Here is a 22,636-nt window from a genome sequence, read left to right as displayed (position 1 = left end):
GAAAGCTGAGCAGAATTTTACGGGAAGAGGGGCCCCTGGGTGGCTCAGTTCGTTGAGTGTCGGACTTTGGCTCAGGTCATGATCTCGAGGTTTGTGGATTTTGAGCCCCACATCCGGCTGTGCGCTGACAGCTCAGAGACTGGAGTTTGTTTCAGATTCTATGTCTGCTTCTCTCTCTGCCCCTCCCCCACTCACGCTCTGTCACTGTCTCTCAAAAATAAAATAAATGTTGAAAAAAATTAAGAAAGAAAGACCCAGAGGTGGAAACTGAGCAGAATTTTAAGGGAAGAGGGGCCCCTGGGTGGCTCAGCCGGTTATGCATCTGACTTCATCTCAGGTCATGATCTCAGGGTTCGTGAGTTCAAGCCCTACATTGGGCTCTGTGCTGTCTTCAGATCCTCTGCCCCACTCTCTCTCTGCCCCTCCCCTGCTTACATTCTCTCAAAAATAAATAAGACATTTAAAAAAAATCCTACAGGGAAGAGAAATTCCTTTGGGTATGGTAAATGCGTAAGCAGAGGCAAGTCGATAGATTAACTGACAGAAGTAAGAGATGTAGGCAGGGATGACTGCAAGATCGTCAGAAAGGTAGGGTGGGCATTAGATTACAAGGAGGACATTATTTTTTCCTTTTTTCTCTATTATAAATGTTTATTTATTTTGAGAGAGCATGAGCAGAGGAGAGAGAGAGAGAGGAAGAGAGAAGCCCAAGCAGACTACATGCTGTCAGCTGTCAGTGCAGAGCCTGAGGCGGGCCTTTACCTGACAAACCAGGAGATGGTGACCAGAGCGGAAATCAAGAGTCAGATGCCCAACTGACTGAGCCACCCAGGCGCCCCTCTCTCTATTATAAAAATAACGTACTTACCAGTTAAGCTTAAATACAAATGAGTGAGTAAAGGGAAAGCTTTCCTTTCTATTTCCATTACTCAAAGTTAAAACTAGACATTTCTTGTCTCTTGGCTAGAGATTGTCCTTCCAGAAAATTTCTATGCAAACACAAACATATATCACTTTAAGACTAGCAAAACAAAACAAAACAAAAAAGGGAGAGATCATACCCTACATTCTGTACTACAACTTGTGTTTTTTGTTTGTATTTTTAATTTTTTTAAGTAATCCCAAGGTGGGGGGGGGGGGCCTTGAACTCACATACCTGAGATCAAGGGTCAGTCACATGCTCTACTGACTGAGCCAGCCAGGTGCCCCTTTGTGTTTTTGTTTTTGTTTTTGTTTTAATTAAAAAACCTTGAAGTCCTTTGGACACCTTTTAGTCCAGAAAGTCTGACTCCCTTTTAATGGCTACATAGTATTTCTTTAATTGTTTAATATAATTCATGTAATCAGTCTTTGATAGAGAGTTTACAGTTTAAGACTGTTGTCAAAAGAGGAGGGCACCTGTTGGGATGAGCACTGGGTGTTGTATGGAAACCAATTTGACAATAAATTTCATATTTTTAAAAAAAGTAGAAAAAATGCTTTGGTGAACATGTTTTGTATAGTGTAAATTACCGAAATTAAATTGTTGGGTTCAGGGTAGCCAAATTTTTGCTATTACTAAGTTGTTCTCTAAAAAAGAGCATATCAATTTATACTCTAATAATAGGTCAAAGGGTGTGTGTGTTTCTCCACTTTTGCCAACACTGAGTTTCATCACACTTTTTTTTAAAAATTTTTTTAATGTTTATTTTTTGAGAGAGAGAGAGACAGAGAGTGACAGCAAGGGAGAGGCAGAGAGAGAAAGGGAGACACAGAATCTGAAGCAGGCTCCAGGCTCCGAGCGGTCAGCAGAGCCTGACTCAGGGCTTGAACTCACAAACCATGAGATCATGACCTGAGCCAAAGTTGGCCATGTAACTAACTAAGCCACCCAGGTGCCCCTCATCACACTTTTCAATCTTTGCCAAACTGATAAGTGGGATAGGGTACTTATTGTTTTAATTTGCACTTTTAAAACTTGCATTTTTTTTTAAATTTTTTTTTCAACGTTTATTTATTTTTGGGACAGAGAGAGACAGAGCATGAACGGGGGAGGGGCAGAGAGAGAGGGAGACACAGAATCGGAAACAGGCTCCAGGCTCTGAGCCATCAGCCCAGAGCCTGACGCGGGGCTCGAACTCCCGGACCGCGAAATCGTGACCTGGGTGAAGTCGGACGCTTAACCGACTGCGCCACCCAGGCGCCCCAAACTTGCATTTTTTAAATAGAGTTTGAATCTTTATAGAAACTGCCTTCTCTTAGTTAGCCTTTGCTAATTTTTCCATTGGATTGCATATCTTTTTATTACTGATTTGTATGAGCTCTTTGAATGTTAAACCAGTTAGGTCAGGTGCTGCAAATAATTTTTCCAGGTTTGTCATTTGTCTTCTGTTTTTGTTTGATAATATCATTTTTCCATAAAGAAGTTTAAAATTTTTATGTAGTCATAAACTCATGTTTTTGGGTTATTTTTATGGCCTTATTTTTATATTTAAATCTTCACTCCATCTGGAATGTATTTTGGAGCAAGGAGTGAGAAGGAATCCATCCATTGCTGTTGTATGCTCACTGACCTCCTACAGCACCCCCACTTCCCTCCTGTTACCATGCTGCCTTCTTGCTATCCTTGCTGCCACTCTGTTGGGCCTTGCATATGTTCTTCTTGGATTATAAAACCCTGAACTCCTCCTTGCCTCTAATCTCTCTGCATCCTTAAATCTGCTCTCATACACTATTAGGATGTACTTTCTAAAGTGTGGATTTGATGTAGCTCCCCATAGCTTTTAAGATAAAGTTCAAACTCCTTACTTTAGCTGGCAAGTCCCACTGTGATCCAGCTCTACCCTCTGCTGCTTTTTTTGCTCTTTGCTCTAGCCATGGTTGAGAATTTGCAGCCTGGTGACAAGTCAAGTTATATGAAGGCATCAAAAATACTGTTAAGATTTGCAAGGGTTAAATTATACCATCTACCTGCAAAGGTGTCACCAGGTTACTTTCCCAGTTGTCATAGGAGGAGGAAGAGGAGAGAAAGCATAATGCAACACAGGAAACAGGACCTAACACAGATTTTATAAGTACCTAATCATGCCCCCTTTATTTAAAAAAAATTACAGGGATGCCTGTGTGGTTCAGTTGGTTAAGTGTCTGACTCTTGATTTTGGCTCAGGTCATGATCCCAGGGTCTTGGGATTGAGCCCCTCATTGGAAGAGCAGAGCCTGCCTGAGATTTTCTCTCTCCTTTCCTCTGCCCCTCCCCCACTCATGCTCACTCTCTAAAAAAAAAAAAAAAAAAAAAAAAAAAATTACAAAAGCTGAAAATGCAAAATTTATCAAAGGAGACAAGGTGGGTCCTCTTATATTGAAGTTTGCATAATAAAAGTGGTCATGAATCTTTTTTTGTCAAATGGGTTCAAAACAGAACAGGAGCTAGATGAAATACATAGAGAAACTGACAAACTCCAAAGAAGTGAGTGGGAACACCAATTACCTCTCAATGTTTGATTGAGATGTACAAAAAAGGATATACAAAGCAGAGTAATAGGATTTTGGTCAAAAACTAGCTGTAACTTAAAAAAAATGAATAGACTATTGTGTAATAAGAAACTATATATTAATAAATTATTTTTAAAAACCAACTATTTGGAAGTTAAATTTCTTTTAAACTCCTTTGATGTGATAGAAAATCATAACACTGCATGTCAGTGTGTGCAATTCAAAGTAAAAAACTGCACTTTGAAATTAATACCAATCCTCTTCAAACTCTTCTAAAAAATAGAATAGGAGGGAATACTTTCAAATTCATTTCTCAAGGCCAGCATTAAACCTGATATTGAAACAGAAAATTATACAAGAAAACTATAAGCCAATATCCCAGACAAACATAGATATAAAAATTCTCAGCAAAATACCAGCAAACTGAATTGAACAATACATTAAAAGGATCATACACTCTGATCCAGGGGGATTTATTCCAGGCATACAAGGATGTTTCAACGTATGCAGTGATAAACCACATTAACAAAATGAAGTATACGTCATATGGTAATCTCAACAGATGTAGAAAAACATTTGACAAAATTCATCCATCTGTGATGAAAACTCTCAACAAACTGGATATAAAGGCAATGTGCCTCAACATAATAAAGGCCATATATGAGAAGCCCATAGCTAATATCATAGTCAATGAGGAAAAGCTTTCAGCTAATATCAGGAACAACACAAGAACACCTGGATACCCTATTCCACCACTTTAATTCAATGTAGCATCAGAAATACTAGCCAGAGCAATACAACAAGAAAAAACATCAAGGTCAGAAAGGAAGAGACAAAACTGTCTCTATTTGCAGATGACATGATATTATATATAGAAAACCCTAAAGGAGCACCTGGGTGGCTCAGTCAGTTGAGTATCCAACTCTTGATTTCGGCTCAGGTCATGATCTCATGGTTCGTGGGATTGAGCCCCATGTTGGGCTCGGTGCTAACAGCATGGTGCCTGCTTGGGATTCTCTCCCTCTCTCTCTCTGCCCCTCCCTCATACATACTCCACACAATCTCACTGTCTCTGAAAATAAATAAATTTAAGAAAAAAACCTTAAAACTCCATCAAAAACCTGTTAGAACTAATAAATTATAAAGGATACAAATTAATATCCAGAAGTCAGTGTGTTTCTATACGTTAACAAACTGTCCAAGAAATTAAGAAAACAATCCTATTTACAATTGCACCAATACCTAGGAATAAATTTTATCAAAGAGGTAATATATCTGTACACTGAAAACTGTAAGACATTAATGAGAGAAACTGAAGAAGATACAAATAAATATCTCATGTTATTGGATTAAAAGAATTAATATTGTCAAAATGTCCATGCTACCTAAAATAATCTACAGGTTCAATGCAATCCCTTTCAAAATTCCAACAGCATTTTCACAGAAATAGAAAAAATGATCCTAAAATTTGTATGGAACCACAAAGGACCCTGAATAGTCAAAGCCATCTTGAGAAAGAACAAAAAAGCTGGAGGTATCACACTTTATGATTTTAAACTAAATTACAAAGCTATAAAATCAAACCAGAATGGCAACGACATATAAACAGACATATAGGCCAAAGGTATGGAATAGAGAGCTCAGAAATAAACCCATGTGTATATGACCAGTTTATGACAAAGGAGCAAGGAATGGAGAAAGGATAGTCTCTTCAACAAATGGTATTGGGGGGGCACCTGGCTGGCTCAGTAGGTAGAGTGTGTGATTCTTCATCTTGGGTTCATGAGTTTGAGCTCCATGTTGGGTGCAGAAATTACTAAAAAAAAAAATCAGTGAACTTTAAAAAATGGTGTTAGGAAAACTGGATACCTTTCTTATACCATACACAGAAATCCACTCAAAACAGATTGAACATAAGACCTAAAACCATAAAACTAGAAGAAAACATGGGGGTAAGCTCCTTGACAATGGTTTTGGTGATGATTTTCTGGAAAAGTAAAAGCAACAAAATAAAAAATAAATAAGTGGGACTGCATCAAACTAAAAGACTTCTGCATAGCAAAGGAAACCATGAAAAAGCAACCTACAGAATGGGAGAAAATATTTCCAAGTTACATAACTGGTAAGGGGTTAATGTGCAAAAAAATATAAAGAACTCCTACAACACAATAGCAAAGAAACAATCCAATTTTTAACAATGGGCAAATGAACTGAAAAGACATTTCTCCAAAGAAGTTATACATATGGCCAACAGGTAAGTGAAAGGTGCTCAATTTCACTAATCATTAGGGAAATGCAAATCAAAACCACAATGACATATCACCTCATATCTGTTAGCATGGCTACAGAATTATAAAAAAGATATAAGTATTGGTGGGACTGTGGAGAAAAGGGAATCCTTGTACTTTCTTGGTGGGAATGTAAACTGGTGCAGCCTCTATGGAAAACAGTATGGGGATTTTTCAAAAAATTAAAAATAGAACTAGCATATGATTCCGCAATCCTACTTGTGGGTATATATCCAAAGGAAATAAAGATAGAATATTGAAGAGATATCTGTACTCCAGTGTTCATTGTTCTTACTGGGGGAAAAAAAAAGATAAATATGTGAGGTGATGGGTGTATTGACTAGATGGGATTTTTCCACAGTGCATCATATATCAAATCACAGTCTACACTTTAAATATCTTACATACACTTGTAAATATCTTTATAATTTGTATGTCAATTATATCTCAGTAAAGATGAAAATTTTAAAAACCTGCACTTTGGAGATAAATTTTTAGCCACAAATGCTTTCATTATTAAATAAGAAACACTACAGGGGCGCCTGGGTGGCTCAGTGGGTTGAGCGACTGACTTCGGCTCAAGTCATGATCTCACAGCTTGTGAGTTTGAGCCCCGCGTTGGGCTCTGTGCTGACAGCTTGGAGCCTGGAGCCTGCTTTGGATTCTGTGTCTCCCTCTCCCTCTGCCCCTAACCTACTTGCATTCTGTCTCTGTCTCTCTCAAAAATAAATAAACATTAAAAAAAATTTTTTTAAAAGAAACACTACAAGTAAATTAAGCATCCAATATTTTTTTTAAAGAAAAAGAAATTGTAAAGCAAGTTTAATAGAACAAATGGGAAAGAAGAAAATCAAATGATTAAATTAGAAAATTAAAAAAGAATAGAAAACATAAACCCAAAATATCATACATCATAGATTGCTTAGAAGTCTGAGAGGAGAAAGATTTATACCTAGAAATGAGAGGCTATGTAACTAGAAGTATGTTTTAGAAACTTTACATCTTAAGTTAAAAAAAAAAAAAAGATGGAGAAGGGAATGAACCAAGAGTTGGAAAACTTATATAGACTAGTAACCATTAGAAAAAGTCAAAGTAATGTGAGTTGGGTGGGAGGGAAAGGAGTGGATGGTCAATTTAATAGGCAACTTCCAAGTAACCACTAATTCCAATGTTGCATAAATTATTCAGGTAAACCTGAAAAGCTATACAATTAATTTGATAAAGCTACCTATTCCTGGTAAAAGTCTGATAAAGCTAGCATTTAAAAAGATTATAGACTAATCTCACTTATAAATGTAGTTGTAAAAATCCTAAATACCAAAAACAAACAAAAAAACCCCAAAAAACTCCTCTAACAGGCACAAGTATTGTTTTCATCATGACCCAAGGAGGTTAACTCCAAGAACTATAGATTCTGGGAGTATGGTAAACTAGATGGTAATGATATCCCTCCTAGTATAGCATATGGAGATATAATGTGTGTGAACATTTCAAACATTGGTGGAAGTGTAAGCAATTCCAGTGAGAATTCACAAGAATTAGCTGGCACTGGAGTCAAAGTCAGGCTTCTGTCCTCCCTATCCCACCCCAAATTGGGAGAGATGTTACCTGTTAGCTTTGTTCTGGGGAGTGCAAGAAAAAGAACCCATAACTATGTATTCACAAGGATTTGGGTTCAAAATTCACATCACCATGTGTGGTCCTCAGAAAACCCAAGGCAGTAATTTAATTTCAGAGGTTGCCAATGAGGTAGCCTTCCAGCACCTGGCAGAGACAAGTGCTCATTCTCTGATGCACTTTTATTTAAGCTTCAAAGAATTCCAAGGAGCATGAGTTCACCAAAAGTAAAAAAAAAAAAAAAAAACCTACCGTGGGTCAGAGTCAGATGAAACAAATAGTCAAACAGGGAAGAGACTGAAGCTAGCAGATGCAGAATATACAACGAATACGTTAGAAAATAAGAGTACCGAAAGTTTGGCAAATTTTCAGAATTAGATTAAAAAAACAAAACTTCTGGGGCGCCTGGGTGGCTCAGTCGGTTAAGCGTCTGACTTCGGCTCAGGTCATGATCTTACGGTTTGTGAGTTTGAGCCCCATGTCGGGCTCTGTGCTGACAGCTCAGAGCCTGGAGCCTGCTTCGGATTCTGTGTCTCCCTCTCTCTCTGCCCCTCCCCTGTTCATGCTCTGTCCCTCTCTGTCTCAAAAAAGAAAAAAAGGTTCTTCTTAAAAAAAAAAAAAAAAAAAAAAAAAAAACTTCTAGGAAAAAAAGTGATAATTGGATTGAAGCCCAATACAGTTACATTAAATAGCAGGTTAGACACAGTAAAAAATAGTGAACTAGAAGAAAGGTCTGAAGAAATTGCACAGAATGTAACACAGAGGGCTAGGTGGAAAATATGAGTGAGAATGTAAGAGATATGGAAGACTGAGGAGGTCTAATATGTCCTTGATTGAAATTCCTGGAGATCACAGAGGTAATGGGGTAGGTGCAATATTAGAGAAGGTAATGGCTGAAAAGGTTTGGGGAGCATATGGAAAAAAACATAGTCTTTAGATTTAGGGACCCTAATGAATCCCAAACAGGGCAAATAAAATTAAACCCCCATCTGACACAACATAAAAAACCTTGGGGCGCCTGGGTGGCGCAGTCGGTTAAGCGTCCGACTTCAGCCAGGTCACGATCTCGCGGTCCGGGAGTTCGAGCCCCGCGTCAGGCTCTGGGCTGATGGCTCAGAGCCTGGAGCCTGTTTCCGATTCTGTGTCTCCCTCTCTCTCTGCCCCTCCCCCGTTCATGCTCTGTCTCTCTCTGTCCCAAAAATAAATAAACATTGAAAAAAAAATTAAAAAAAAAAAACCTCAGGGTACACATTCTGAAATGTCATAAAAGCAGTGGCAGAGAAAAATATTACCTAAGAGGGTAATGACAATTAGACTGATGATTGTTTGCTAATGGCAACGTTAAAACGCAAATATCAGTGTCAAATTAGAATTCTTTCTTTTTAATATTTGCTTATTTTTGAGAGAGAGTGTGAGTGGGGGGAGGGACAGAGAGAGAGGCGGGGGGGAGACTCAGAATCCAAAGCATATTCCAGGCTCTGAGCTATCAGCACAGAGCCCGGCATGGGGCTTGAACTCACAAACTGCAAGATCATGACCTGAGCCAAAGTCAGACACTCAACCGCCTGAGCCACCCAGGTGCCCCTAGAATTCTACTTTCAACAAATACCTCTCAACAAATTATCTTCAAGGAAGAGGGCAAAATAAAGATTTTTTTTTTTAATTCAGGGAAGCTATATGATTATTTTTAATGCTGAGAAGACAGAGATTCAATGCCAACTTCTTACTTAAAAATGAAAAATGAATAAACTAAGAATAAATTATAAACTCTCTGAGCACAGGGGCCCTGCTTATCACATAATCATACATGTAGAAGGCACTCAATTAATGATCTACATGAATGGCTTTCCTTTGGCAGGAGAGTGGCTATCTGCCAGAAACAGGCAGGCATCATGGGTGATAGCAAATGTTAGAGGCATTCCTGTTAAAGTGTAGAGCAAAATATGGATGCCTAATATTATCACTGTTGTCTAATGTTGTACCTGAAATTCTCGAGAGAAAGAAATGACTATGAGCAGGAAAACATTACTAATTTTTATTTTATGTATTTATTTAAAGTGTATTTTTGAGAGAGAGAGGGAAGGAGAGCACACGCAGCTGGGGAGGGGCAGAGAGAGAGGGAGACAGATTATCCCAAGCGGACTCCACACTGTCAGCATGGAGTGCGATGCAGGCTCCATCTCATGAACTGTCAGATTGTGACCTGGGCTGAAATCAAGACGGAGCCACCCAGGCACCCCGACATTACTAATTTTTAAATTAATGGCATCTCCTATTAATACAACAGAAAATAATCAACTGGAGAACTGTCAGAAGAAATATATAGAAAGATTTGGTCCGGAAGAAATGAGACCTATCCAGGAGCTTGAATACCATCCTTCCTCAGGTTTTTGTTCAAAATTGAAAACATGTATTCCTTCAATGTTGTAAATCTACTAGAAACACGAAGAAGAATCAGGGTGGCTCCTGCCTTCAGGATGAGTGGTAAACAGGGTGGCATACCCATTACTGACTTTATTGGCTGTAATGGATATAAAGGAACAACTTTTCAGTTTTATCTGAGCAGCATAGTGGTGGGAGGAAGAGCCATAAAGTGCCTCATAGGTGAGGTGATCCTTAAATTGAGTCCAAATTCAGGACTAAAAAGCCAAATTTTGAAAAAAAGATCCTTAACATGAATTGTTATCCTCAAATGAGTAATTCACGTGGCCATCTTTACATTTCACAAGTTAGAGTGAAAGATGTTGAAAGTGGAAAATCCATCACTTGACAGATTGTGTTATAAGCGAAGATCAGGAGGCTTTTAATTTGGGGAGTTAATCGTATTGAGTGCTTATATAGATCTATCTTATAAAGAGATGTCTGAAGAAGTCTGTTCAGTTCTAATCTGATTATCCTAATAGGTTTAGTGGGTACAATAGTTGACAGTGGCCTGCTATTAATTAACAAATAGTCTTTTATTTTTAACTTGAACTTTAAGCTGTGATTAAACAATATGACTAATTAGAACACTTGAGACTTGGCCTAAAATTGATGACTTGGGAGCTCTAAACTTACGTCCCATTGTGTTTTTCCTAAGTGAATATTCATCTAATTCTCTCTCTTTGGGGACATTGGGAAGTACCACTCTGTGTCATGCTTAGTGGTCTCCTCAAGACCCTCCCTCTTCTCATTTCCATTAGTTTTTGTATCTTTTCCCCTCTTAGAAGATTCAATCTCCTGCCCACACCCTACAATTGCTTCAATAAAGTCCTTTTAGTCTTTTGAAGAAGCCTTATGAATTCCACTTCAAACTAATTTATGATTAACTAAAACGATTCTTTCTTTTCTAGGATTGTAGAAATCTATAGTAGACGATTACAAGGTAAACTTTTAAACATTTATTTACAGAAAAACATTTTTTTCTTAAGGAAAAAGTATTTTTGGTTGTTGTTCTTATTTCAAGTAGAATACATGCGACTTACCAAAATCAAAACCTCATAGGAATATAAGATAGAGAAAGTCTGCAGTGTTTCAAGCCTCCAGAAGAAATCATTGATGTATTTGCACACTCCTTCGTATTTCATGCATCTACCAACATTTTGAAATCAATTTATTTTTATTATATTTTTAAATGTCCTCATATTGTATGTAATGGGCTTCACTTTTTTCCCCCTATTTTTTTTCACTTAACAAATAAAACATTTTTTTTCCCCACATGCACATAACTGTCTCATTGATTTTGCTGGCTGTTTAGCATTCCATTGTACGGCTGTGCTGGGGCTTGATTTAACCATTTCCTGCTCTAATAGATGTTTGAAAATTTTGTCAGTTTTCAAATAGATGCAGTGCTGCAGTGAACACTCTTAATGTGTTTTCAGAGATGAGTTGTTTATTCAGCACAGGAACTGCATTGCATAGGTTAAATGGTTGGTCTCCAGCTTTACATACAATTCAATACTTGGACTGTAGCGCCTTTGTTAATAATGTGGCGAGCTACTTGTTCATTTGCATGGAGGTGCTTGTTATCAATATTCTGTTGGTCTCACTGCACACCTAAGAGACAGCTGTCATTCTTACCATTCCCTCCAGTGGTGCTGAGCCCCCGTCAGTACTTATTCTGCAGGTGAGGGAATTGAACAGCTGCCCCCTGTGGGCCAGGCAGCAGACAAAGCAAACTGGGAAAAGCTGGTGTGCCTTGGCTCTGAAACCTCACAGAAGTCTGCTTTTTAAGACTTCAGATATTCTAAAGACAACAAATACTCTAAAGACGGCTGGGTGTGTCAGACTCCTAAACCAAGCTTCTTGTCACACCCACAGTTCAAGAGCGTCTTACAAAACAAATCGCGGTAGCCATCACAGAAGCCTTGCGGCCCGCTGGAGTTGGGGTGGTGGTGGAAGCAACGTAAGTCTATGTTTGCCTTTCATAATGTCCTTGTGGTGCATGGAAATGATATTTAGTGCTGCTCTTTTCCCAGCGCTGGGTGGTGGCACACAATTGACACTGTCCCATTTTCTGTCTCTGAGACTGAAGCTTTTTTTTAACCTCTTTCATTTACTGCGTTGTTGATATAGGAACCTGGGTACAGGAGACAGGCTTTGTTTTGTTTTTGGTGAGGGTTATGGAGGTGTAGGGAGTCATCCGTGTAGTGATTTGTGCAACCGTGGCATTTTATGTCTTCTCTTGATTTCTTCTTTAGCTCTTTGTTGCTCTATGCAGACTTTTCCTGATATTTTGTCACACGTTTTAAAAAATGGAGCTAAGACTGTGTGCACAGGGCACCTGAAGACACTTATTTAAGTGAGAATGAATTATGGGAATTGCGCACATCTTCTCCATTCTCCTGGCATGGCATGAGCTCTGTGCTGTGCATGCTGTCTGGCCTCATCAGGTTGCTTAGGCTCACTGTGGTCACCATTCTCTGGATTCGCCTGGTGAGACCAGCATACTTCAGTGTTTCTCCTAGCACCTAAGCTAGCATTGTGTTGTCTGGGTCCTAAAGATTGTTCAAGTGAAAATTCTGTATTTCTTTTTATCCAGAAGTTGTTGTATTTCTGCGGACCCCTTGTAGTATTTTCACAAGAAAGAAAATTCCTTTTTTTCCCCTTCTGCTACATGCATCAAAGACTCAACCACTGAGAAACTTAATGAAAACTTCAGGTCAAATCTGTCTAAGAAGTGATATTGGATACAGCTGGTAGCTGTGAACTCAGTATAATCAGATTTAACTTTTTGGCTTGCTTCTTACTTTAAAAACCAAACCAGCAACTGTCGATTTCTTTAAGCCACCTCTGTTGTCTTGTTTTGTAGACACATGTGTATGGTAATGCGAGGGGTACAGAAAATGAACAGCAAAACTGTGACCAGCACGATGTTGGGTGTGTTCCGGGAAGATCCAAAGACTCGGGAAGAGTTTCTAACTCTCATTAAGAGCTGAACTTCAGCGTGTGTCCTGTGGTTTGCAGATCATGCCACTAGAAACATTGTTTGTCTGGTCTTAACTGTTTGTACATTCTGTTTCCAGTTGTTACAGATGTGAACTTTATCCCTTGTCACTAATTGTGTTTAATAATTATTTATAGAAATGAAATAAAAATAATTAATAAAGGGGTGAGCCCTCTACTTTCTTCTTGCCACCTTTTAGTGGTAACTGTCAAGGAAACTGCCAAATAGTGTAAGTTACATGCACAAAATCACTGCCATTTGGATAACCATTGGGTGCTGGAAAGGAAGAAAAACTCAAGTATTTTGTTCAAATACTATGGTAATTGGGTTCATAAGCGTAGGAATTTTGGGAATGGGAGGAAATTATGGCCAATATACTGTTTTTTTTTTTCCCCCTCCCCAAACAAAATTGGTATAGTGCTTAAAATAATCCCTGTACAGCATGCAGCATTGCTCTGCAAACACAAAGTCCAACAGGCTCCACCATAATCACATTTCATAAACTGCCAGGGCACTTTATTTTTTATATATTTATTTTTTAACTGTCCAGTTATAATGTTAGTCATGAAAGGGAAGGTGGTAGGATATCTATGTTTTTGATTTTACTGTCACGTTTCTACTTTCTGTTCTTTTTTAAATTCAAGTACAAAGAATTTGTTCCTTTTGTTTACGAATGTAAATGGGAATACATGTCAACATACAGGGATTTAGACATTTAACTCTCTGTGCCTTGATGCGAATATCACACCACTTAGAGTGTAGCTACCTTTGCCATTTTTTTAAAAAGCCATTATTTTATGAGACTTAAGTACCAACACTGCAAATAACTAGTCCTCACAATTTTACCTTTAGAAGTCTCTTGCAAGCTTACTTTGTGTATTCCTTGTAGATGCCTCAAAACTTTTTTTAAAGTCTTATCAAGTATTTTTCTATGTATTTCCAGAAACTTTTGAGAATGTCCATCATTTTCAGGTCTGCAGAACCATAGCTTCTGTGAATATGAAAGATGGCAGAATGAACTAACCATGGGCTGCATTGTGACCGATATCCAATGTTTAATGAAAGCTGCATTGTTGGTGCCTATGAAAATGCACTGTAATTTTCTGGAATTACTGGAAAATATAGGAAGCCCCCATATTGGCTCCTCTTGTGGTCCCTGTGGGTCTTGTCTTCAGTGTAACTGTTCAAGTGGTATATAGGTCTTTTCTTCCAGGAAGCTCTTGCCTTATTAATGACTACCTGAAATTTCCTCCACTGGGGCAGTGTGGGCCAAATTAAAACAACAAAGAAAAAACCCAACTCCCCTGCAAAAACACAACCACAGTCATTCCATGGAAAAGTCTCTTATTTGGTTGACCTCATGCTCTTCAGATTTATTCTGTTACCTTAAGAACTAATTGCAGTGCTTTCTTTAACCTTGATGGTCCTAAATCTGCCACTTTGATGTCATTTGACTTATGATGGGACACGGTGGCAGAAGTGCTGTTTATTTATTTATTTAAGTTTATTTATTTATTTGAGAGAGAGAGTGAACGCACATGCGCAGAGTAGGGGCAGAGAGAGAGAGAGGGAGAGAGAAAATCCCAAGCAGTCTCTGCTCTGTCAACACAGAGCCCAATGCAGGGCTTGATCTCACAAACCCATGAGATCATGACCTGAGCTGAAACCAAGAGTTGTTTGCTTAACCAACTGAGCCACCCAGACGCCCCCAGAAGTAATGTTTAAAAAAAAAAATTCTTCCCTACTTCTATTTTCTATATTTTTCTATACTTGGAGTTTCTGAAATACAGTGTTAATTCATTCTGAGTTCCTTTAAAAAAATCTAATCTTATATAAACATTATCCTGCTTAATGTTTAGACATTTAAGAACTAGAATTAAGCACTCAACTCATGTTTGGTATTTTAAAGTAAAAAAAAGATGTGATTTGGAGGACCAAAGAAATTATTAGCTATAAATTCATCTTTCTGAGATCAATTGTATTCCTTTTTAATGAGTCTCTAACATTTCCTACAAGTGTTCTCATAAAGGTCTAATGTATCTACAGGCTATTGTCTTATTGGTAAATGCAAAGTAATAATCTTGTCTGTTTTACTCTAGTCTGCAGTACTTTAAAATTTTCATATCTGTGAATCCATTTTGGGGATTTTTAAGAATTTGATGCATTTAAGTACACTGTTCAATTGTTTGAATTTTATGTATGTGTGCATCTGTTCCTGAAGTTGGTTCTATTGAAATTATTAAAGTGTTATACCATAGTTTCTTGTGAAAGTAGTTTCTTTCTGAACCACTTGTATAGATATAACAATAGATTATTTTAATTGTATTCTCTTTTATCAAAGATACCCATCATAAGGGCTTCCCTCAGTCATCAAGCTATTAAAATGTAAATCCCAGTGGCAGTAGAAATTAACCTGGGGTTCTCTGTCTTCCTTTGGTATTTGGTTTGGGTATTACTGTCCTCACCCTCTGGCTGGTAAGGGAAGAGGAGGTCTGGGGTAAGAGTGAGGAGTCTGAGTGGCCCTCATGTCCCTATTGTCCTAAATCTAAGTTTGAAAAACATCAGCCTCCTGAGAACTGGTGCTGTTTCTGTGTGGGAGCTGTTGGAGGAAGAGCAGGCTGGGGCAGGGAGCCAGGCAGTGCTGGGAGTGGAAGAGAGTTTCCCTCCTTCTTCTAGGGAAGAGCCTGCCTTGGACAAAACTTCCAACGAAGTGCAAAGCTTTTGCTGCCTCTTTTCTGTCTGTGTCTGGTGCCCTTGTCCATACCTCCTTTGGGGTTCTTCTCCCCATTTGCTGCTCTACCTAGGCAGAGGCCCCTGCCTTTCACTAATGTCCATGTGCCCAGATTCTGGGGCTCTGGAGTGGCCTGCTGCTCCTTCAAGGACTCTGTGGACCGTTGGGCGGTGAATCTAGCCACCCAATCTAGAAATGCTTATTGAAATACCACATTCCTAAAACCATAACTCAGTAGAACAACGAGCTGCTCAACTAAGCCCAAGTTGCTGCCCCTGAGTTTTTTTTTCACTTTTAAAGATTGGCTGAGTTCCCTGTTTTGTCGCTTAGGGAAAGAGCAGTTGCAGACACCAAAGGTTTTAGAGAATGATGCCAACACAGAACACCTGGATTCACCCTGAAGGGCCTGGGTCCACTTGATGATGATGAGAAGAGGGAGTCTCAGCAGATGAGTTCAAGGTGAAGTATAAATACATGATAGCCGCCCCCCTCTCCCCCGAGGTACCTGGTTTATGTTTATTTTAGTCTTTACTATGGAAAAAAAAAAAAAAACAGGGGCGCCTGGGTAAGTCGGTTAAGCATCAGTCGGTTAAGCATCTGACTTCAGCTCAGGTCATGATCTTGTGGTCCGTGAATTCGAGCCCTGCGTCAGGCTCTGTGCTGACAGCTCAGAGCCTGGAGCCTGCTTCGGATTCTGTGTCTCCCTGTCTCTCTGCCCCTCCCCCCTCTCACCCTCTGTCTCTTTCTCAAAAATAAATAAACATTAACAAAATTTTTTCGTAAAAAATAATTAAAAAAAATTTTTTAACGTTTATTTATTTTTGAGACAGAGAGAGACAGAGCATGAACGGGGGAGGGTCACAGAGAGAGGGAGACACAGAATCTGAAATAGGCTCCAGGCTCTGAGCTGTCAGCACAGAGCCCGACGCGGGGCTCGAACCCACGGACCATGAGATCATGACCTGAGCCAAAGTCGGATGCTTAACCGACCGAGCCACCCAGGCGCCCCAAAAATAATTTAAAAAAAGAAAAAAACATACATAACAGTAGATAGTACATAATTACGTGACCCCTGTGTACCCATCACCTAGCTTCAATAAGTCTCAACTCATGGCCATCTTGATTCCTCCGTTACCTCCCATCCCCGCTGGATTATTTCAAAGCAAATTCCAGATATTATCTCACCCATGAAATATTTGATTATCTAAAAGGAGAGGAATCACATAAAAAAAATCCATTATCGGGGCGCCTGGGTGGCGCAGTCGGTTAAGCGTCCGACTTCAGCCAGGTCACGATCTCGCGGTCCGTGAGTTCGAGCCCCGCGTCGGGCTCTGGGCTGATGGCTCGGAGCCTGGAGCCTGTTTCCGATTCTGTGTCTCCCTCTCTCTCTGCCCCTCCCCCGTTCATGCTCTGTCTCTCTCTGTCCCAAAAATAAATAAACGTTGAAAAAAAAATTAAAAAAAAATCCATTATCACACACAAAAAATGATGCTTTAATATCAAATATCCAGTTGGCATTCAATTTTCCCTCATTGTCTCATAAATTTATTCATTGCTTGTTTGAATCAAGCTACAGATGAGTTCCATACATTGCAATTGGTTGATCTGGTTTTTTTTTTTTTTTAATTGTGGTGAAAAACACATAAAATTTACTATCCTAACCATTTTTAGTATACACTTAGTAACAGCTATATGTACGTTGTTGCACACCAGATCTCTAGAACCTTTTTCATTTTGTAAAACTGAAACCTTATATCCACTGAACTCTTTCCCCCTCCCCCCAATCCCTGGTAATCACCATTCTGCTTCTGTTTCTGAGTTTGACTACTTTAGATTCTTCATATAAAGTAGAATCATGCAGTATTTGTCTTTTTGTGACTGGCTTAATTTCACTTAGCATTATATTCTCCAGACTCATCCATGTTGTAGCATATGACAGGGCTTTCTTCTTTGTAAAGGTTAAATAATATTCCACAATGTATCTACTACATTTTTAGAATTCATTAATGTATTCATGGGCATTTAGATTGCTTCCACCTCTTGGCTATTGTGAATAATACTGCAATGAATATGGGTGTGCAAATATCTCCTCGAGAACCTGCTTTTTTTTTAACTTTATTTTTTTTTTTTAATTTACATCCAAATTAGCATATAGTGAAGCAATGATTTCAGGAGTCGATTCCTTAATGCCCCTTACCCATTTAGCCCATCCCCCCTCCCACAATCCCTCCAGCAACCCTCAGTTCATTCTCCATATTTATGAGTCTCTTTCGAGAACCTGTTTTTAATTCTTTTGGATATATACCCAGAAGTGGGATTATAGAATTTCTATAATTCTCTCTATATGGTAATTCTTTAAAAAATTTTCAGGAACCTCCATTCTGTTTTCCATAAAATGGCTGTACCATTTTACATTCCTACCAACAGTGTACCAAGTGTTCTAATTTCTCCTCATTCTTACCAAAACTTGTTATTTTCCAGCTTTTTTGGTTTATGGCCGTCCTAAGGGGGCATGAAATAACAGTTCATTGTGGTTTGGATTTGCATTTCACTGACGATTAGTGATCTTGAGCATCTTTTCATAAGCATATTGGTCACTTGTATATCTTCTTTGGAGAAAAGTCTACTTGGGTCCTATGCCCATTTTTTTTTAATCAGGTTATTTATTTTGTGTTGTTATTGAGCATGGGAGCTCTTTATAACCCTTTATCAGATAAATAGTTTGCAAATAGTTTTCCCATTTTATAGATTGCCTTTTCAGTCTTTGCTTCTTTTGATGCACAGTTTTTAGGTTTGATGTAGTCCCATTTGTCTACTTTTACTTTTGTTGCCTATGCCTTTGGTGTCATATCCAAGAAATCATTGCCCATTTGAGCGTTGTGAAGATTTCCCTCTATGCTTTTTTCTAGGGGTTTTATGGTTTTAGTTCTCACGTTTAGATCTTTAATCCATTTTTAGTTAATTTTTGTGTATGGTGTAAAGTATGGGTCCAACTTCATTCTTTTACAAGTGGGTGCCTAGTTTTTCCAACACCATTGTTGAAGAGATTCTCTTCCCCCATTGTGTAGCATTGGCACCTTTGTCAAAAATCATTTGATCATATACATGCGGTTTTATTTCCGAGCTGTCTATTCTGTTCTATTGGTCTATATGTCTTCATGCTAGAACTACACTATTTTAATTGTTGTAGCTTTGTAATATGTTTTGAAATGAGAGAGAAAGTGTGAGGCCTCCGGCTTTGTTTCAAAATGGTTTTGGCCATTTGGGGTCCTTTGAGATTCCATATAAATCTATTTCTGCAAAAAAGGCCATTGGGATTTCATTGAATGTAGAGATTCTTTGGGTAGTATGAATATTTTAATAATATTAAGTGTTATAATCCATGAACATGAGATATTTTTTCCATTTATTTATGTCTTTAATTTCTTTCATCACTGTTTTGTAGTTTTCACTGTTTAAGTCTTTCCCCATCTTGGTTAAGTTTATTCCTAAGTATCTTATTTTATTTTGTTTTATTTTGTTTTATTTTGTTTTATTTTATTTTATTTTATTTTATTTTATTTTATTTTATTTTATTTTATTTTATTTTATTTTATTTTATTTTATTTTAACAGACTTTATTAGACAGTTTAGGTCAGGATACAGAGATTTCTCCTATACCTCCTGCCCATGCTCATGTGGCCTCCCCCATTATCATCATCCTACAGCAGAGTGGTGCATTTGTTACAAATGATCAACCAACATTGACACAAAGTCCATAGTTTACATTAGGTTTCACTCTTGGTGTTGTACCTTCTATTGGTTTGGACAATATAGTAATGCAGCATAATAATGTGTATCCACCATTACACTGTCATACAGAGTAGTTTTTGCTGCCCTAAGTATCATCTGTGCTCCATGTATTCATCACCTACTCTATTCTTTGTGATGCTATTGTAAATAGAATTTTCTTAATTTCTTCTTTGGATTATTCTTTGGTTGATATGTTTCTTAAGTCTGTGTAAAGTTGTAGATTCACCTCTTGCTCCCTTTCTTTTATACTATCCTTACCATTTATTTGGTCATTTGCTTTTGGAGAAGTCCCTGTGAGCTCATGAAATGTCAACTGCTGGGATGTCTGTGGCTGCCCGAATGAAGTGAAACTTCAATTAAGCAGAAGAGAAAGGGCTGCTGTCTTCCATGACATTCCTCCATGACCTTAAACTCCTATTCCCAAGGCAGCCTGGATCCTGAGGCAGCACTGAGTAGTGCAGGTTCACCCTTCAACTTGGACACACCTCTTTTTAGTTTTGTAACCCAGTAACACCCACCCAGGTATGGAATAGAGTTTATTCCTTTTTTGGTGGGGCGAGGTGTCTGTCTTTTCTGGATAGGCTTTAGTTTTAAAATATCTGCCACATGGCTTCCTTGGCTGCCAAGATTTGGTTAAGGTGGAAGGGTTATTATAGGACTGGAAATAGTGAATCCGCCAGGACTTGACATCACTTTGAGGTCCTGTCCTTGGGGAATTCCAAGGTTTGGGTTGGACGGTAGGAGTGTTTGGGTGCCTGACTGCTGTTACATCTGTATGGCCCTCTGAGTAAGGATACCAGGCTGGCTCTGGCTGACTGGGGTGGAGAAGGAAGTGACACACCAGGTCTTGTTTATAAGCAGCTTCTTTTATTCTCTCCCTAATGGTGTAGTTATGACTTGCTTACAAATCCTGTTGGGATAACTCCTAGCACATGTATTACACAGCCCTAATACATCCATCCTCTTTTCCTCTTATTTCTACATTCTCCTGTTTGGTTTGAGCAATGTGTCCACAACCCTGACCTTTTGAGAAATCCTTTAACTTCTGGAACTGACTGTGCTGCCCAGAGAGATGTGGTTTGGCTGTTGGTCAGTGCAGAGAAGGCTGTGTCGAGGGGAGTCTGGGATGAAATGCCTGGGCATGTATGAAAACTTCCTCTGAGGCTGTCACACTTCTGTTTTGTTGATTTTCTTCTCATTTTAGGATGAGTTTCTTCTCCCTCTTTTTTTCCTGGATTTTTTCTTATTTGAAATGTGCTGAGTGAATAGACCAATGGGATATTTTTCTTTCTAGTTTGTCTTTTTGTGGGGTTTCCCATTATATGTGTGATGATACTAATTTTTTCAGTCATATCCTATCTTAACTGGTAAATTTCTTTGTGGAGACTTTTCTCTTTGGAGGGTCATTTCACATCTACAACCTAGGGATAAACTGAAAAGAGACAGAAAAGTTAGTAAATTTAAAAAAAAAATCAATTTTGGGGCTCCTGGGTGGCTCAGTCGGTTGGGCGGCCGACTTCAGCTCAGGTCATGATCTTGCAGTCTGTGAGTTCGAGCCCTGCGTCGGGCTCTGGGCTGATGGCTCAGAGCCCGGAGCCTGTTTCAGATTCTGTGTCTCCCTCTTTCTGACCCTCCCCCATTCATGCTCTGTCTCTCTCTGTCTCAAAAATAAATAAACGTTAAAAAAAATTTTTTTTTTAAAATCAATTTAAAACAACTAGCAGGAACCACAGGATTATTTCATATTGGTCATTTGGAAAGTAACTTTAACCAAGGACAACTAATCTCAGAGCAAAATTTCTCATTTCTCATTTCTGGATTGAAAGTTGATTCTCCTGAAAGTTGATTCACTAGGAGCATGTGAACTTGAAGTCCTTATTCAAATCTAATTTGACCTTTTCTTGCTTAGCAATTGTCAAAATCACCTCACAATGAAGGGGTAAGGGGAGAGTGATTTTTTTATGTCAATCCTTGAATATTTTAACAGAATTTTCCACATAAACTTAATGTTTAGAAAATAATTGTAAAATAAAAAGGGTCTTATACATTTGAAGTATAGATAGGTCAACAATAAATTCTCATGGCCTTTTTAGCTAGAGCATTGTAAAAAAAAATGTAAATCAAGGTGAAACCCTGAGTTTTAAAAACCGATCATTTGTTTCCTGCATTTTAATTTTGGGGGGATGGAAGAAGAATTTTCCAGATTTAACACTGTGTGTGATGTGCACATGTGCATGTGTACCCAATGTTAAATCTGGAAAAGTTGTTACTAGATGCTTGTTTTTTGGGTTTTTTTTTTTTTTTTGATGTTTGTTTATTTTGAGTGAGAGAGTGAGAGCACATGCACATTGGGGAGGGACAGAGAGAGGGAGGCAGAGGATCTGAAGCAGGCTCTGCACTGACATCAGACAGCCCCATGCAGGGCTCAAACTAACGAACCTGGGAGATCATGACCTGAGCATCAGACAATTAACCGACTGAGCCACTCAGGTGCTCCTACAAGGTGCTTGCTTATCTATCTATCTATCTATCTATCTATCTATCTATCTATCTAAAAAATGTTCATTTATTTTTGAGAGAGAGAGAGACAGAGTGAGTGGGGGAGAGGCAGAGAGAGAGAGGGAGACAGAATCTGAAGCAGGTTCCAGGTTCCGAGCTGTCTGCACAGAGCCCGATGCAGGGCTCAAATGCCATGAACTGTGAGATCATGACCTGAGCCGAAGTCAGATGCTCAACTGACTGAGCTACCCAGGCATCCCCAAGGTGATCTTTTAAAGTGGGGTAAACATTCAATAGAACTTCCCACAGTATTATTTTCTTGACCGTCTTCTTGAATAAAGAACATTTCTATTTTATCGGTGAGCAAGTTTGGGCTCTAGGAAGATTAAATGACTTGCATCACTGCCACTGGATTAGAGAACAGAGGTTCCTATCTTGTTGCTCCATCTGTTGGTCTTTCTATTAGTCAATGGGCTCAGGCCATTAGATTACTCATAACAGCTCATCATCGTAGTTAGTTAATCTTTTCCAGGTGACCTCTGTAACGCTGAGCCCCCATTGTTTTGAATTGGAATCTGATTTTTGAAAATGTAAATTGGCCTTGTCCTTTGAACTCAAAAGTGCAAAGATAGGGTTGTGAATTGGCTACGTGTATTGTTTCATCTGGTCATACAGTCTTAAATGCTCACATTTAAAAAAAAATTTTTTTATACTGGTAACACATGTACTTAGAACAAAATTCAAACAGCACAAATGATATTAAGGAAAAGCTTACTTTTACTTCTGCCCGTGAGTAAGCCAGACAATAGTTAC

The 22,636-nt window shown here is 38.6% G+C and overlaps 1 protein-coding gene across 3 annotated transcripts in view; it reads left to right on the top strand.

Annotated features, from left to right (window-relative positions):
• GCH1 (GTP cyclohydrolase 1) overlaps positions 1-14,356 on the top strand; it is a 49,398-nt gene extending 35,042 nt beyond the window's left edge. Inside the window, exons 4-6 of one of the 3 annotated variants that reach the window (XM_030319162.1) lie at positions 10,709-10,740; positions 11,676-11,760; positions 12,939-14,356. In XM_030319162.1, the coding sequence (XP_030175022.1) occupies positions 10,709-10,740; positions 11,676-11,760; positions 12,939-13,029 (208 nt within the window). In that variant the 3' untranslated portion in view covers positions 13,030-14,356. Of the gene's footprint in view, positions 1-10,708; positions 10,741-11,675; positions 11,761-12,666 lie in introns of all 3 variants that reach the window. The other 2 variants (XM_030319159.1, XM_030319160.1) reach the window with 2 other exon arrangements.
• The last annotated feature ends 8,280 nt before the right edge of the window (positions 14,357-22,636 follow it).

Source organism: Lynx canadensis, chromosome B3 (assembly GCF_007474595.2).
Source record: "Lynx canadensis isolate LIC74 chromosome B3, mLynCan4.pri.v2, whole genome shotgun sequence".
In the NCBI taxonomy this organism is placed as follows: Eukaryota; Metazoa; Chordata; class Mammalia; order Carnivora; family Felidae; genus Lynx; species Lynx canadensis.
This window is presented reverse-complemented; position numbering and strand designations above follow the sequence as displayed.